Below are 16,745 nucleotides of genomic sequence, written 5' to 3' on the forward strand. Positions count from 1 at the left end.
TGTCTTTTGTCGCAGAATGCCTGTATATTCAGCGATATCAGCATTAAATCAGCGACAGCTGGTCAAACGGGGAATGACGCAGGTGCTAAATACAGCAACACACATCGCTGAAACAGGAACCGAAATATTGAATCAATTTAATGTTTTACGCGAGATTATTTAATTTGCAATTTTGGTCCTGATCGCGTTTTTCAAGGTGAGAGTCTCTACTGGCAAGAGTACAAATGACATCAGGGGAAGGCAGGGGTTCACTCTTTGAACTGTAGACTTTGTTTTCAACTGAAACCAAAGTGACAGTGCAGTGGTGTCAAATAAATGCTTTGGAAGAAGGCTCCAGCATCCGCGCATCAGCACGAAACAAATGCTCGGCATAGTCCATCTTATGATTGCCCACTCGACCTGCAAGCCTGCCTTCCCGTGACGTCACGGCACTGAAAAGCGCGGGTGCATTTGAATGTTGGTTTTGGCATCGTTTTCACTTGCCAATTTCACAAAAAAAAAATATTCTAAATGTCGCGATACTAGATATCATACCGGAAAGAGCAAAGACCGGTGATTCCGAAGATATAGTTAGTTGGGGTGGGTTAAAAAATCGCCGGAGTTTAATGGTTCAACCTTCTGAGAGGTAGCGCTGCAGGCCTTCTAAGCCACGTTCTCGCTCGCTTGGGCGTTTTCATATTGTCCGCGGCTGTATAAGCTACGTCCTCTCCGTCGCTTTTCTTTCCCTCGGAGAGTAGCCCGCCACTCAAAATTTGTACCAGAAGTGTATTTTCTCCCTCTCTCCCGTCCGGGGCTTCAACGGTATTCAAGAACCGTAGTAAAAATAAGTCCCGGTCCTCGCGTAGCATTACTGATTTCTAGGGCTTTGCGAATACTGGTTCAAATCGAATAGATTCGTTTTGACAATACAAGGGAAAGCCAAGACGGCCGGTTCTTTCAACAGTGCAGAAGCTAGGGATGACGTTTTGCTATTCAATTCGAATCACTATTCGCATATTCCTACTAATTTCCCACCTGTATGTGGAGAACTAATGTAGGTGCATTTTACATTTGGTAAATGTTACCTTATCATGACGTATACATTTCAAACGCCAAAAGCCAAGAGCAAGCGTGCACGCACACACGCTTGCTCGGCTTGGGAACGAGCGGGGGTTTATATTTAGCTATCGTGTTCCACTCTTAAAGGCTTAAGAGTCCTACTGTAATTTTTTTGTTGTTGTTTTGCAACGTACATTTTATATTATTTAAATTGCCGGTCTTGGCAAGCTGTTAATGAGAACTCTTTCTGAGCATGAGCTCTGAACAGCCCAGTGGAATATGGCGGCCCACACCGGGTCTGGGCAATGTGCGTACGCAGAAAACAGATCCGCGTGAAGTTTCTGCGCATGCGCCGTGGCGGCATCAGCGCCACCTCAGTAGCGTGACGTCAGAGCTGCGTGTTGGTAAATACTTAGTTTAGCTTTCAGGCTTGATAGATTCTCGTCTGAGATCTTGCATTATTGTTAAAACTTAAAAGTACGTGTGAGTTTCAGTTCAGATGGGCTTGACGTACGATGTTGTCCTTTCTCTTTTGTATAGGAAGATGACCTCTCGACGACAAGCGGCAAGGTAGGCGGTGTCTTTTTTTTTTTTTTTTTCTTTTTTCAATGTATTCTTTATATTTGTTAACAGTTTTAGGCGGCAGCCCGCATTCGTGTAATAAGATTACTAACACGGGACATCAAGTTAACTAGCTCTTACTCAGTGAAGCATCCACACTTTGTCTGTAGTTCTTTTCAAAATTGGCTAAGTTAGCATAGGGCCTGAAATCCACCTCGAGGCCTTCTCGGAGTTTAGTCACAATCATCATTTCCTTTGGATTGATACTTGCTTGGTAATCTGCTTGAATTTATTATGAAATAATCTGATTTCTTTTATTTCGCTAATAAAAAGACGATTTTTCTCACGTTGAAACGTCTGATAGGGCGGCAGGTATACATGCGCGATTAAAATATTTGCAGCGTTTTTATACCGTGAATGACTGTTAAATATTGAGCGTGTTGGCACATGCTTGTAAAAATTTGTAAAAAGATAAGCTTGAACTTCAGAATTATACTTTAACACTAAGAAAGAAAGGACAGGAGAGGACAAACAGCTGACTACCAACAGTGTTGGTAAGCTTACACTAAAACACCGTTAATAGTCGGCCGTTTGTCCTCTCCCGTCCTTTCTCTCTTCCTGTTCAAGTATAATTCTAAAGTTCAAGCTATTTACAAATTTTACACCGTGTTCTGCCAACATCATCTAGAATTATCAAAGCCTGATTCAGATCGCTCAAATAGCTCGCGGCGCACTGCGGCGCCGCAGTCGACGTACAAGGAGAAGATGAAGCTGGTCCGCCTGGAGCTGGTTCGCCACAAGGGCCTGATCGCGACCACGTCCGTAGCGCTCTTCTGCTTCGCCAGCTACTTCCTCATCGTGTCCGTCGTCATGCTCTTCTTTCACGCCAAGGCGGCCGAGCCCAGTGACAGCTTGGCCGTGAGGATGGGCTTCCACCCGATCAACATTGCCGTTACCCTCATGGCCATGGGCGTCGGTTGCGCCACTGTCTCCATGGCGCTCGCCTTCTCCATCGAGGATATCAACTGGGCCTGAAGACCCCCTGTGCTTACGTTGTACTCTCCGCAATAAAGCTAGTTCGTTTTTGAGCATCTGACTACTGGATCGACTTTACATTTCGTTTCAGTCATAGCCTGTTTATTTATTTATTTACAATACCCTCAGGGCCATAACGCGTTAGAGAGGGGAGTGGGTGTTACGTACAATGATGGAAACTGCTTCTCGAGATCTGATGGGGTCCTGGACGGTTACGATGTCTTCGGGAAGGTCATTCCAGCCCACAATTGCGTCAAAAAGAGGGGCATGCTGGTATGCTGTGAAAAAACACTGCGGCCGGGCTATTTTATTGCAGTGATCGAGTCTGAAAGAAAAACAAGACAGTGGGGAGAGAAGGCACTGATTTAGAGATGGTGAATAAAAACCTTTATGCAGAAGGCATAGGCGAAACGTTTCTCGACGGGAAAAAAGCGATGGGAGAGAAAGATTTAATTTGATTTGAGAGGTACTAGAGAAACATGAGTAAACGGACTCAATAAAACGTGCGGTTGCGGCACGTTTTTGGACAGTTTCAATTTAGTCTCTTAATGTAGCATAATGGGTGTGCCAGATTGATTATGCGTATTCTAATTTAGTTTGAACTATGAAAAAGTAGAGGAGCCGTGTTAGGTGAGGAGGGGCCCAAGTTTTTGTTAGCGGAACTCACAACGGAGTTAATATGGGATTCCAAGGAGTGGTTTGGAGTGAGGAGGACACTGGAGATACTTATGTACAACGGTAGGTCGAAGATAAATAACATTGAGAGTAAGAGCAGTGAAGATTTGAAAAGAGGAACAGAGAAGCGCATGCATTTATATTTGTTGACGTTGAGGTCATTTTTAGTATAAAAGAATCATGAAAGGATTTTTTTTTTTTTTTTATAAAGGACACAGACATCGGCAAATAGGCACATGGATGAGGATATCTGAAGAGGAAGATCGTTAATGCAGATGAGGAAAAGTAATGGACCGAGCACCGTTTCCTGGGCCAGATGTTACGGGTGCCAAAGCAGTTGAAGAATCGTTAACACGGACAAACATCTGACGTTGAGAGAGAAAAGATTCGATCCACGACAGTATGTACTTATCAAGGTTTAGTGACGAGAGTTTTAGGAGCATCCGGTTATGTGGAACTTTGTTAAAAACTTTAGCAAAGTCGAGAAATACAGCGTGCTAACTAGCTCAGCCAGAATCCATGGATTTGCGAACAGATCGTTGATTAGGTCAGAAAAACTGGGCTTCACATGTTTCTACGGAAGACGCGTGCTGTGCTTTGTTAAAAAAAGAAATAGATTCGAGGTGAATAGATAATTGCTGCACTGTTTACATTTGCTTCCCGATGCCACTGCTTTGGGAACATCTTGAAACGCAGAGGTAAGATCATTATTATAAGGCGTGAATTTAGCGGGACTTCGTAGCAGCAACACCAATTAACTGTTTTATGAAGCGTTAGAATAGTCTCAAACAGTGAGAAAGACAGGGCGCATCTTTCAAAAGCCCGGCCACCAACACGCAATTCATACCACTCCGCCATACCTTTGGCTGCGCACGCGCGCTCGACGTGCACGCGAAACCGAAGTGCATGTAAAGGTAGAAAACTTGCGACGCTACGAACTTAGCGCTCGTGACGATAAATGTTCGTGCGTTGGGAACTACTCTAAACAATGCATCAGAAGAGATTCTCCGGCCGTATTCTTAAACGCTACTCGACTCCAACTCTACTAAGTCGAGTGGAGGAATAATGCACACTTTTACTCAAGGGGCATTTGACTTCACGTACGTTTCTCGGCAATTCTTCCACGGAGGAATTCTTCGAGATTTTGTACTCTACTCTGGCGTTCCCCGGAATATCTGGAGACGCGATTACAACAAGTTGTTTCATCTACAACATAATTTTGGTGCGAAATATGTGTTCGTTACATATCAAAACTTGCACTAGCATTTTCTAGATGGTAGGTGTAAAAAAAATTAAAGCCGTTTACAGCTCCCTGTAGCGCCGAATTAGAGCGCAGCTCTTGAGGAGGAGGAGGGAAGGGTATACTGAGTGGAGGGTTATACCCCTCCTCCAAACCTCCTCATCCTGCCTGCTACTCCCCCCTCCGAGCGGCGTCGCCGTCGCCGTCGGCGTAACCGTGAGGTCACGTGACCCCCTGAGGGGTCACGTGACCCTCATAACACATGGTGATAATATAAAACAATGTCAGTGATGTAAGTAATATTAAATGATTTGTAAAATCAACTGCACTGTAAGCAACGGCTGGCGCTGCGCTCACGCACACCTTAAGTACTGGTCGGAATTACGTGCTTTCGACTAGACATTACCGCGAATAAAAAAAGTAACTGTGACTAGTTATTTCAGAAAGCAATTTACAGCCTCTTTTGATCATCTCATTTATGCGAAGCGCTTACACATTGAGATGCAGCCGCCTGCGTTCACAGCAAATAATATCTACAGACGTCCTCCGCTTGAACTTCAGTGTCGCGGTGAACCTTCAAAAGCGCTAGACCGAACAGTCGCTCATGCGATGTGGACGCTCTCAGGTATGTTTTCAACCGTCGCAGTTAAAAGAACGAGCGCTCAGCTTCCGCCGTCGTTGCGCGGAGAGTCGCTAGGACCTTGAGGAGACGATGGACGTTTTGGAATAGGGCCTTCCGGACAAAGAGCGACCGCCTGTGGCGCAGACGTGACAGGCGTTTCACGTTTCTCCCTCTTGCATGGGGCAGCCCACCTGAGCAGCTCGTATTGGAGTACAGGAACTGAAACCAGGCCTGAATAGAGTTCCAAAACCTCTCCAGCGCCGGGAGCTGCCCCGCTTTCCAAGATATTTGCAGGCAGAGGCAACGTACGCCGGAGCTTTTTAAATCTCCCATCTAACTGTGTGATTAGGTAATCCATGAAAGGAAGGAACACGGAGCGCTTAAAATGCTCTTCCGTGCTTCCAGCGGGAATGTAGAGCGGTGACGTTGCCGACTTGTTACTCGCGGCATCTGAATTTCAACTTCCGCTGTCTCAGCCATTTTGTAAGAAATACTTCAACAAAATTTGAAACATATCCCTCGTGTCCAAAATAGGTTGAATATGACCCACAATATCCGTAAATGACAATCGCACGTTTGTATTTTGAGCCTGGGTGGCTGTATTTTTCGTTATAAACGGCCCAATCTAGCAAGCGCTCGGAGAAGGAACAGCTTGGAGCACGTGACATCCGACGGAATCGTGACGTAGGTCGTATCGGGACGAGCAAAGCTACGGCGAGGCTGACGTCGAGGGGATGGCCTAGTCATTCCAGCCACCGAAGCGGTTGCTTTTGTACGAATTTTGAGTGACGGGTTAATCTTCTATAATCTTGTAGGGGGACAATAGCTACTTCTGAAACACACAAAAATTCTCGGGAAGACGGAAGTTCCTCCTTCCCCTCTTCTCTCGTCGTGACCGGAGGCGAGACACTCGCCGTCACTATAGTCGGTTACAAGTCAAGAAGGTAGGAGAAGCTCCTCCCACAAGCGTGATGCGCCCGTTTCAAATTTCTCTGCAGTCGAAAGAAGGGCACTGTTTGCTGCCACCCGGTGGTAGCAACGACTTCCGGGTAGACCCGCTTGCTGCCACGGACCAATCGGATGGCTACACACCACGTGACCGTGCTAACATACTAGGTAATTAGATTTTATATTTATTTTATTTGGTATATACAAGATATATTATGTTATAATTGCCTTATAACGATATAACTTATGTTATAATTATTTGTGACGTCACAACTTGCTTTGTTTGTGAATTCTTTCTGGCCGTTCCCGCCGCTTTCCGATTTTCTGTCGGCTGGTACCTGAGCAGGCGTGCGTTTGTGTACGGCACAGGATCTTCGGCAAGCTTCGGATATCGCCCTGAAATAATCGCGAATCGGCATTCTCGATTGTTGATTGGTTTTTTGTAGAGTGTTATTGAGGGTTCCAGATAGTTATTTTCACTTGACATCTCTTGGTTTAGTTGTAATTGGTGCTGGTTGTGTTGGTGTGCGGGTCCCGAACTAGGCATGCCACGTGTGTTGGTAGCCGGTGATTCGATGTTGAAAGACCAAGCGCGGTCTTTCACACTGAATCCTGGCGTGGCTGTCGAGGTCAGGTCCTTTAGTGGTGTCAGGATTGAGCGGTTGTTCTCCATGATCGCTGACAGTCTGCCTGGCTTTGATGCGGTGGTCGTGCATGTTGGCACTAACAACGTCGGGGATAGTGACATCACGCGCGTCGACAAATTTCGTCAGCTGGTGTCGCGCATCATGGAGAAAAACCCCGAGATCCAGGTCGCGTTCTCGGCCATCCTTCCGAGGGAGGTGAGCCTTCGGAAGAATGATCGGTGGGCGATCAGTGCCGAAGTGCTGCAAGAACACAATGATGAGGCCAGGAGAACGAATCTCATCTTGCAGGAACTCTGCCGCAAGGAGGGATACGGCTTCATCGACGGAAGCAGGCAGTCGTGGAGTGGGCTGCTCATGCTGGATGGTGTCCACTTCAACAAGAAAGGCAGCAGGGTAGGTTTGATCTGCGTATTTGAGCCATATCATGAATTTAGAACAATAAATTAGAATCAACATGTATGCAAATAACGCTAAAAGGTTGCTGTGCCTTAGATTTTCGTGGTGTCGCGTTTTCCCCTAAAGTTTCCATATCTTGGCAGGTGTTTGGACGCATCCTTCGAGGCGGCCTTCGTGGTGTTGTGGCAGGCCACGGGCAGGAGGCTGAGGACCAGGAGTGGAGTCGCCATGCAGCAGAGGAGGAACACCAGGAGCTGCGTCGTGAGTATGGGGACCAGGCCAAGGAGCTTGCAGAGTTCTGGAACGGTAAGTATAACTTCCCTTCCCTTAGTTCTAGTGTCGGAGGAGGCCCAGCCTGTGTGGGTGAAGAACAGGTGCAGGGCATGTGCACTGTGACAACCACCGACACATGCACCACCAGCTGGGCCGCTGTTGTGCAGAGGCCGCCGAAACGTGTGTCACGTGGCCGTGGCGGCGTTGACGGCGTTGACAACACTGTCAGAAGTAGGGGCTGTGTGCCGCGCACACAGTCTTCACAGAACACCGAGCCCTCTCGGGGTGCCCCAGCCGCCAGCGGTCATGCCACTCGAGAGCAGAGGCTGAGAGGAGTAAAGCCCTCTAGGATGCCAATGATGCTTTCTGATGGCTGTGCTCCTGCGCTTGCCGGGGGAGTGTGGGTGCACCGGAAGGCTGGCAGATCTGTTGCTGCCTGTGGTGCCTCGGTGCGTCCCTCCTCTCCTGTGGCGCAGTGCATCGACCCAGGGCCGTACCCAGAAAAAAATTTCGGGGGGGGTTTTCGGGGACAACGGCGGCCATTTTGAAAGTGTCTATTGTCTTATTTTCGCCTATGAATCATGTGCATCGGTGGCATATAATGGAAAGTTACAGCAAACCGGAGAACCGGTCCCGGTTTGGTACCCGGTAGCCGACTGGCGCCACTGCGCGTGCGCAGAGGTGGAGATTAAAATCGGCTGGCTGCCAGCGCACCGACCAGGGCCGTACCCAGAAAAAAATTTCGGGGGGGGGTCAGAACCCCCTATCCCCCCCCCCCCTGGTTACGGCCCTGCATCGACCCCCATGAGGGTGTACTGGCCACGGCCTGTCGCACCACTCGAAAGCAGAGGCGGAGAGGAACAAAGTCCTCAGGGATGCCAATGACGCAAACAGGCGGTCGTGCTCCAGCGCTTGTTGGTAGAGTGTGGGTGCACCAGAAGGCTGGCACATCTGTTGCTGCCTGTGGTGCCTCGGTGCGTCCCTCCTCTCCTGTGGCGCAGTGCATTGACCCTTGTGAGGGTGTACCGGCTACGACCTGTCGCACCACTCGAAAGCAGAGGCGGAGAGGAACAAAGTCCTCTGGGATGCCGATGACGCAAAGGGGTGGCTGTGCTCCTGCGCTTGTCGGGGGAGCTCGGCACTCTTGGATGGCGCATACATGTGGTGCTGCCTTTGAGTGTTCGTCTCTTTTAGAGGACTCGGTTTCTTCTTCTGGCAGAAATAAAGGGTGTTCTAGTGAGATAGTGGGTCAGATGCCTCTAAGATGCATTTCTTGTAATGTACCAACAGTGCATGGTCAGGCTGGTGCAGATGCTCCTGTCAGTGGTGCAGATAGGGTGCCTTGCACACCCTTTGGGTTAGGCAAATTAGCTGGAGGGGGCACTCTGGGTCTAGGCGTCACATTCAGTGACTATAGCGAGTTTGAATCTAGCTATAAGCAGTGGCTAGCTGCCAAATTCACTCCCATGAGAATTGGTCACTCTGAAAAAAATTTGTCTAGTTGCACAAGCCCTACATCTAAGGACCCCTTCCCTTATAGGCGTATCACTTTTGAGTGCTGCCGTGCTGGGAAGTCTCGATCTAGAGGAAACGGCATCCGAAACAAGCAGAGGTATCTTGCGACAGGATGCCTATGCAAGGTGTCAGTTTCTTTAATTGTGGAACCGATGCCTCATTATAAAGTTCACAGCATGGTAGAGGGCCACAACCATCCCGAAGGGCCAGGGTTCGAAATGTGGTATCCGCAGAACAGGCTTCTAAACAAGGCTGAAAAGAAAGAATTTGAAGACGTCCTTTCATGCAATGTTAAACCAAAGGATTTGAAAGAGTTGGTATTTAAAAAGACTGGAAAGCATATTACATCGCAAGACGTTAGGAATGTAAAGCATGAAAATGTGAGGAAAATCGAGAATAGTCTGCATCATGGTTCTCTCTTGTTAAAGCAAATGGAAGATTTAGTTAAAAAATGTCCTGGTTGGATTGTACACATTGAAAAGGATTCTAGCAATCAGCTTTTGTTTGTATTATTTCAGTCTAACTTAATGAGGCAGTTCACAGAAAATTATTCAGAGGTATTATTTTTCGATGGCACTTACAAGGTTAATATTGAATGTTATATTCTTCATTCAGTACTCTGCGAGGACAGCACAAGCCATGGGAGACCGATCTGTTACATGTTTGTGCAGCGGGAGACTAAAGAAATTCTTCAAGCAGCTATAGCGAAGTTCCTCGATTTAAATCCTGCTGTGGTGTCGAATTGTAATGTAGCGGTGATGGATAAGGACCTTAATGAAATGAATATTCTTGCACAGCTGCTACCAAATTGTAGAATTTTGCTATGCTCTTGGCATGTGGTAAAGTATCTGCACCAAAGAGTTTCGCAACTTTGTTCTAGCAGAGTCGACAAGCAAGCCGTTAAGTCTCTCATATCAAAGCTAGTTTTCTCTTATGATGACAATACTTACCAGGAACTCTTGGAAGAGCTTGAAAATGAAATGCAAAAGGAGCTTGAAAGTGAAAAGCAAAAAAAGTCCAGCTTTCTTGAGTTTTATTATAAAAATTGGCACGACTGTAGGGAGATGTGGGTGCATGCATACCGTCGTAACATCTATACCTTTGGGAATAACACTAACAACAGAATGGAAAGCCACAATCAAAAGATAAAGCAGTTTATGCACCAGCGTATGCATTTAGTTGATGCTGTCAAAGCCTTGGTTCAATATGTAAACCATGATACTTTATCTGTTAGCTTTGCACAATTCCAAGAAACCATGCTGTGCCTTGACACACGAAAAATTGATGCATTTCATATTCAGGTATCTACCAACTGTACAGGATATGCTAGCAACTTAATTTATAAGGAGTATGAATCTTACTTAAATGGAAATCTTGCATATTGTATGAATAATGGACAGCATACAGTCAATAGTAAAAGTAATTGTTACATTGTTTCACAGGATTTAACTGCCTGTACATGCACATTCCAAAATCAGTTCCGGCTTCCTTGTAGACATATCTTTGCTGTTAGATCTAATCTTTCAGTGGATCTTTTCGATGTCAAATGTGTTGCATTTCGGTGGTTAAAGTCTGGCTTTGTTGAAACTGATGTAGATACTGCACAGGCAGTAGCGCAAAAAATTAGTTTGAATGTATCAACTAAAGGAAATCCCAAACTGGACACGACGGAATCAAAGTATAATTACGCTTTAAGTGAGCTCTCGGAATCGTGCAAAAGCATAGCAAACACTTTGGCATGCTGTGGTAAATCTGAGCTGCTCGAAAAGTTATCTGAAATAAAGAGTTTTTTTAATAACCTGATAACCTATCCTAGGAATAAGACTTCCAAAACAGTATTCAATCAAGATGAACAGCAGGATTTGAAGCAGGCTCATTGCAAGGATGAAGATGAGCTAAATGAAGAAGGGTCATTTGGTAGTGAGGATGGCATTGTAGAGAGCCCTGCTAGTATTCCAAGCATTAAAAGGGAGGAAATTTGCAATTCGAGCACTGTTGAGCGTACGCAATTAAAGCAGCATTTTGTGGACCACAATTATTGCAAAAGTTTAGACATGAATACAAACTCTTCAGACATAATTACTCTGTCTCCAGAACCGGAATTTCATAATGAAAGAAAACGTGCTGAAGTTTCACATACTGTTGTAGATCTGACCTGTGACGAAGTATTGGATAAAGACGTATTGATTGTTCCATTGAATAAGTCTCCTCGTGGTAGGCCCAGTAAAAGAAAGAGGACATCTAAAGTGCAGGCATTGCCAATCATGAAGTCTGGTAAAAGTAGCACTAATTGTAACATCAGCGACCGCAGCATGCTTCGTTTAGAGCGTGCAGCACGTTATATTACGCAGCATGATTTATTGTGTGAGCAAGGCATTGAATGGTTAAATGACAATTTGATCAATGAGGCACAATCACTTATTCATACACAGTTTAACCATGTTGGGGGGCAACAGGATGTTCTTCTTGGCCCAAGATTGTTGTTTAAAAAGCAAGATAAATTTGTCCAGATCCTTCATATTCCAGATCATGAACATTGGGTGACTATTACAAATTATGGGGCCCCAAACAATTCAGTATTTTTATTTGACTCCCTCTTCGAAGAAATATCAAACAATTTGGTTTCTCAGGTCTTAAATATCATGGGATTAGATTTACATCAGCTCATTGTTTATGCCAGATGAACACATATGATTGTGGGGTGTATTCTATAGCCAATGCATATTGCATTGCATCTGGACAGGATCCATGTTCTCAAAATTTTGACCAGAGTTCTATGCGAGGCCACTTATTACGATGTCTTTATGATGGTGAAATTTTACACTTCCCTATTACAACTTCACGTGTGCCTAGAATGAAGCGTAGAAAAATTTGTTATGCTGACAGGACATTATTGCTAGATACGAGTGGACATATGTAATAGAAGCTGCATTTTTTTAAATACCAAGTGTAACAAAAAGGTGTGGCTTTAAATGTTTGATTTACCAGTCACAACCACCTAATGTTTGTTCCTTCAGAAATGAAAATCTTAAGTTAATGCTCATGATAACGATAAATATAAAATAATTTCCCTTTAATATAAAGAATATTTAGCTTTAAATTTAGCCGCAGCCAATGATGAAGGGTTGCCTGAGCCTCTACTTCTGTGTGAGCCATAGGTCCCAATCTGAGGCTTTACCTTTAAATTATTTTATTAATTTGCAAGAACCTGCATGGATTATCTGCAGGTATAGCCTAAATTTATTAAGCATAAAGCTCTGTGAACATATACTAAACTTTTATACATAAAACGGGTAGGTTCTGCTTTTGTTACTGTACTCTTGTTATTAATTGTGCCAGTCGGGTCTTTAGCTTTATTGATACTACAGTGTGAGTCAAAGGAATCAACGGCTGATTGACGGCTGATTGCAAATATTGGTTTCTGAATGTATTGTGCTAAGGTCCTTCACAGAAATGCTAAGCAATGTGCATTAAAGGTATAGAAGTTCCATTGATCAAACTACCTAAGTAAAAAATTAGGATGGAAAAACTTGAAATCACTACCCACGGCGGCGTCTTAATGGCGAAAAAGCCAAAAGATGTTGGCAGTGCTCTCTGCGTTGACAGGTGGGGATCAGCAGCGAAGACACAACGAATACTATTTCAGCATCAGCTTCGGTGATGACACTGCTGTTGTCAGTGGCTTGTTTTTGAGGTTTCCCTCATTGAGGCGCACCTCACCCAGCGTAGAATTGTAGAGGAGTCTGGAGGTAGCCGCCGAAACTCCACCCAAAAAAGTCAGTGGACCTATTTTGTTCTCTTACACTCTCCAGAACAGAGCAACCTTCACTCACTCGTTGGGAGCTAAGTGCACCCCAAAACAGCACGGATGAAAGTTGTAGACAAGAAAAGTGATGCGGTAACAACCAGAGAGTGCAAAGTAGACAGCGACATGTAGCCGAAAATAATTGCAGAAAGAAAATGAGACAACACAACTGTTTTGTTTGTGTTTTATCTTGAATTTTTTGTTTTATTGGTAGAATAAAACACTCATGCACTGACAATTCGTGCAAAAATAAAAAAAAGATTGCATCGCCTTTAGTTTAGAAACGTCATCCGCTATTGCACCCCTCCAGATGCCCATGTGTCAAGTTATTGTCTGCAACCGCAGCACGATTCAAGCGTACCGCCTGTAGGCTCTCTAACCGTCTGTGATTTTACGTGCCTCCATCTGTCGGTTGCACCAGACACCTTTTTTTTATAGCAGACAGCTGTCGAAGGTAGGGATTTCAAGATTTTGGTCTCTAACTCTTTACTCAGGTAAGTTTAATAAGTAAGACTTTTATACCCTTGATCAACGCTCTTCAGCCACCCCTCTAAAACATTTAAGTGCAATACATTCACGAACCAATTTATGCAATCGCTTCAAACGGTCATCGATTCCTTTGACTCGCCCTGTAGATACTAATTGCACTAATCAAAATGTGTTACGCGAATGTTTAACAGCTATCTTCAATTATTTCAATGTATAGAGCTCAGCAGAAGTCCTCCAGCTGGTTAAGCAGAAGGTATAATCGAACTTCAAAAAATATTTCATACGCTCGAAAACAGCCCGTCGAGAATTGGCCGGTTTTAATCATGCTCACTCTCTTTTACATGGTCACATGGCATTCAAACTGTGTACTAAATTCAAAGTCATGGGTCATCATTCAATATTAAAAATAGAAAGTAGCATGAACCCCATTTTTGTGGCCTCCAAATATGTACATTGAAAGAAAAAAAATGTTGCACAGGTCAGAGGAAGCACATGTACACATCATTCTGAACATGGCGACGTACCGCGGGCTAGACAAAACGATGGCGGCGCACGACGAACGTGGGGCCGCTACTTCGCAACTGTTGTTCATAGTACCGGCCAATTGATCTTCAAGCACAGAGCATCGAGCAGAAGAGATATAAGTGTGAAACAACCGCACGGGCAAACAGTGCACCCAACTTAGTTGTTGTCTGCTTCGCTTGCTGAAGAAGAAAAAGAAGTGCAGTTGGGTGTCGCGATGTGGCTTCTGATATCTCTCTCCTCCTCTACCTTGCTTCCTCCTCCTCGGTACAGATTGTCCACATGTCTCGGTCATGAGCTTCTGTGCTCATGTTTTGGTTTCAAGCAGTGGAGTTTTTTTGGCCTTGTTAAATATATATGTGACTGTAGCAAAATATTGATTTGGGTAGTCTCCTGACATCATATTAAATCGCCTGGCAAAAAATTAAGAAAAGCCTTTGTGTGTGTGGGGGGGGGGGGAGGGGGTTAGTGTTTCTTTAACCACAATTTCTATAAACTTCCCAACGTTATGGGACCGACTTGGCTTCTATTAGTATGTGACTAAAAGAAGCCGAATGGTTGCAGCTTTTCTTTGTTTTTCTTTTGATTTTTTTTTCTTTTTAACCTAGGCATATCAAACAGACAAGAAAGAGCTTGAAGATATTTATAAGAATTCTCAAGCAGCTACTTCCATGGGCTATGGTAGTAAAAGGAAAATGAATATAGATGCAACCATTTGGGCTGTTTAGTGACTCGTGACCAAGGAGCAAGTCTATCCTGAAACATTAAGTAGTTCACAGGAATCGTGTTTGCGGTTCCTAATTTGTGTCATATATTTGACTCGGGTCGGTAAACAAGGTTGTGGCATAAACACAGCCAAGCATGATTGATGCTATAAATAGTTAAAAAAATATGATGCAAGAAAAATTGGAGGGCTACAGCAGTTTGACTGGTTGGTATCCGGGCTGGCTGATTGTCACAATAGGATTGTGCGAGTTTTCAGAACTTCTGGTTGTGACATCAAATAACATACAATTCGATCTGATTTCGTATCAAACACTGAGTACTTGGAAGTTCTGCAATAATTCACATGTTTGTGTTCTGTTCTCGCTGGTTAGTGTCCTATAGAGCGCTTCTCGCTGTACACTGGTGTACTGTGGTGGAGCAAATGCCACGAAGCAGGCATTGCGATTTTGCGTGTCCTGCTTTGTTGCAGCACACCTGCATGCTAAGGGGAAAGCATTCCTCTAGAGCAAGACGTGACAATTTTCTAATGAAACTTCGGCTTGCATATATGGTAGATGGACTCTGATATTCTGACGATATCTTTTTCCATTCCTAGATTTAGCAAGGATGCTCCAAAATTGCAGAAATATTTATATGGACTTTTTAGGTTCATGTTTTATGCCAACTTTTTTTGTCTCGTTGTCACTTTTATATATGTGCGAGTAAATTGTAACTCAATTAGCTGAAGTAGTGGATGCAAGCTTGGGAAGAACCTTAAAGGAGTTTAAAATGTAATTTACGTTTGTGGGCAACCTAAGGATCCAAGTCATTCGACCAGGTGGCCTGCGTGCCAAATGGTCCACAATCATTCCCACCACGGGAGTCAAGTACAATTGGCCACGCGAGCGGCGCTCCGCCGCTAATAAACAGCTGTTGCAGCGGATGTGTGGGAATCTTGGGATCGCAGCGCGGGCGATGACAGTGAATAAATGATTACAGGTTGTTGAACCAGTGCATTGTGTCATTCTCCGAGATAGGTAGTACCAAGTGGATTCCCACGCATTTAGTAATCAAATGACGAATGCTTTTTTTTAATGTAGAACTGCAGTTTTATTACAGCCTCTAAAACTTAGAGGAAACAGATTTAGGTACTCAAAATTATTGTATTTTAACATTATTTCACTGGATGAAAACGAAGTGGGCGCTCATGCCCCAAAAGTTATCTTAGCTGCTTCAAGAGCTGTTCCAAAACGACTCAGACCAATCACATGACTTGTCTTCTGAATGTTTGCTTCTGGTGCATATCAAGACGCATGTCTTAAAGGTAACTACTGAATAGTTTCAGTAAATAAATTTTTAATTTATTAATTAGCTTAACGAGGTGAGTTCTATCCTATAGCAGCAAGCAGATGATGAAACTTTTTCTGCCATTTCATTTGTTCTTGTTTAGGTAAGCAAGAATGCTTCGCGATCCGGAATGTTACATTGCTTCACTCCTGTGCATCGTGTTTTTTGAAACCGACGAATCAGAGTCACTCACTCCTTAACCCTGGAGCCGCTGCTGAATGTGCCTATTGCCTCCTGGGACTTTAACAAGGTAAGCGGGCTTGTCTCATGCACTGCAAATCAGTTTTTACAGGTTGGAGATGGCCAAACAGCAGGATCCCTCAACATTGGCTTTTGTGACCTTCTGTGGTAAAGACACATCACCAAGTGCATCCTGCCAAGAGTGCAGAAGCTGAGTTTCAACTTAAAATTAATTGCAAAGGAAATGAAGGAAAAGGCTAAATATGCAATTAACAAAGTATAAGTCGAGATTTTCTAACAATATTTTTATTTGTAACCATAATTGGAAATTTTGTAAAGCCTAACCTCATTTTTACAACATATAATTTAAATTATTTTACAATTGTTTGATGTGTATTGATGAAGCATATAAATAAAATTGCATTTCAAATTGGTACATGTGTCTTTGTGTCATCAATCTAATTTACTGAAACAATACCAGCTGAAATGCTTTTGACAGTTTCATAACTGTGACCTATGTTTAGTTTCTTCATTGAATAATTTTTACAAGGCAAATTGTTCGATTTTTTATTTGTGCCGTGGTAGGATTATTTTTGCTCTGGGTAGTAAAATGTTATTTAACATTAAACAACCAAGATCTAGCATATGTGTGTGCAAAAGCTCGCAGGTCTTCGTCTGGAAGGCAGGCTTCTCCCACCGTTCACAGGTGTATTGCAGGGAAGTGTTGTTGGAACTTGAAAAATACTA

General features: G+C 44.1%; 2 protein-coding genes and 1 long non-coding RNA gene across 3 annotated transcripts; all 3 read left to right on the forward strand.

The window, feature by feature from the left end:
* The first annotated feature begins 1,582 nt into the window (after window positions 1-1,582).
* On the forward strand, window positions 1,583-2,634 carry LOC121047102. Its single transcript, XM_040502089.1, has 2 exons — window positions 1,583-1,608; window positions 2,322-2,634. Exons 1-2 carry the CDS (start codon window positions 1,583-1,585, stop codon window positions 2,632-2,634), a joined length of 339 nt encoding a protein of 112 aa, XP_040358023.1.
* A 4,245-nt stretch (window positions 2,635-6,879) lies between these two features.
* On the forward strand, window positions 6,880-7,336 carry LOC120842407. Its single transcript, XR_005715920.1, has 3 exons — window positions 6,880-6,961; window positions 7,055-7,159; window positions 7,306-7,336. It is a non-coding gene; the product is annotated as an uncharacterized LOC120842407 (long non-coding RNA).
* Window positions 7,337-8,492: 1,156 nt separating this feature from the next.
* LOC120842406 lies at window positions 8,493-12,324 on the forward strand. Its single transcript, XM_040213500.1, is given in 2 exon segments — window positions 8,493-11,623; window positions 11,626-12,324. Coding segments are annotated over 2 exon segments (3,348 nt in total). The 5' UTR covers window positions 8,493-8,520; the 3' UTR covers window positions 11,871-12,324.
* Window positions 12,325-16,745: the final 4,421 nt, after the last annotated feature.

This window comes from Ixodes scapularis, unplaced genomic scaffold (genome assembly GCF_016920785.2).
Source record: "Ixodes scapularis isolate PalLabHiFi unplaced genomic scaffold, ASM1692078v2 PGA_scaffold10__122_contigs__length_95168666, whole genome shotgun sequence".
Lineage (NCBI taxonomy): Eukaryota > Metazoa > Arthropoda > Arachnida > Ixodida > Ixodidae > Ixodes > Ixodes scapularis.

Excerpts from the sequence above, each read along its gene's own strand:
- LOC121047102 (XM_040502089.1), top strand. The coding sequence starts at position 1,583 with ATGACCTCTCGACGACAAGCGGCAAG. Across the intron at positions 1,609-2,321 it reads TCTCGACGACAAGCGGCAAG|CTCGCGGCGCACTGCGGCGC; the intron begins GTAGGCGGTGTC and ends TCGCTCAAATAG.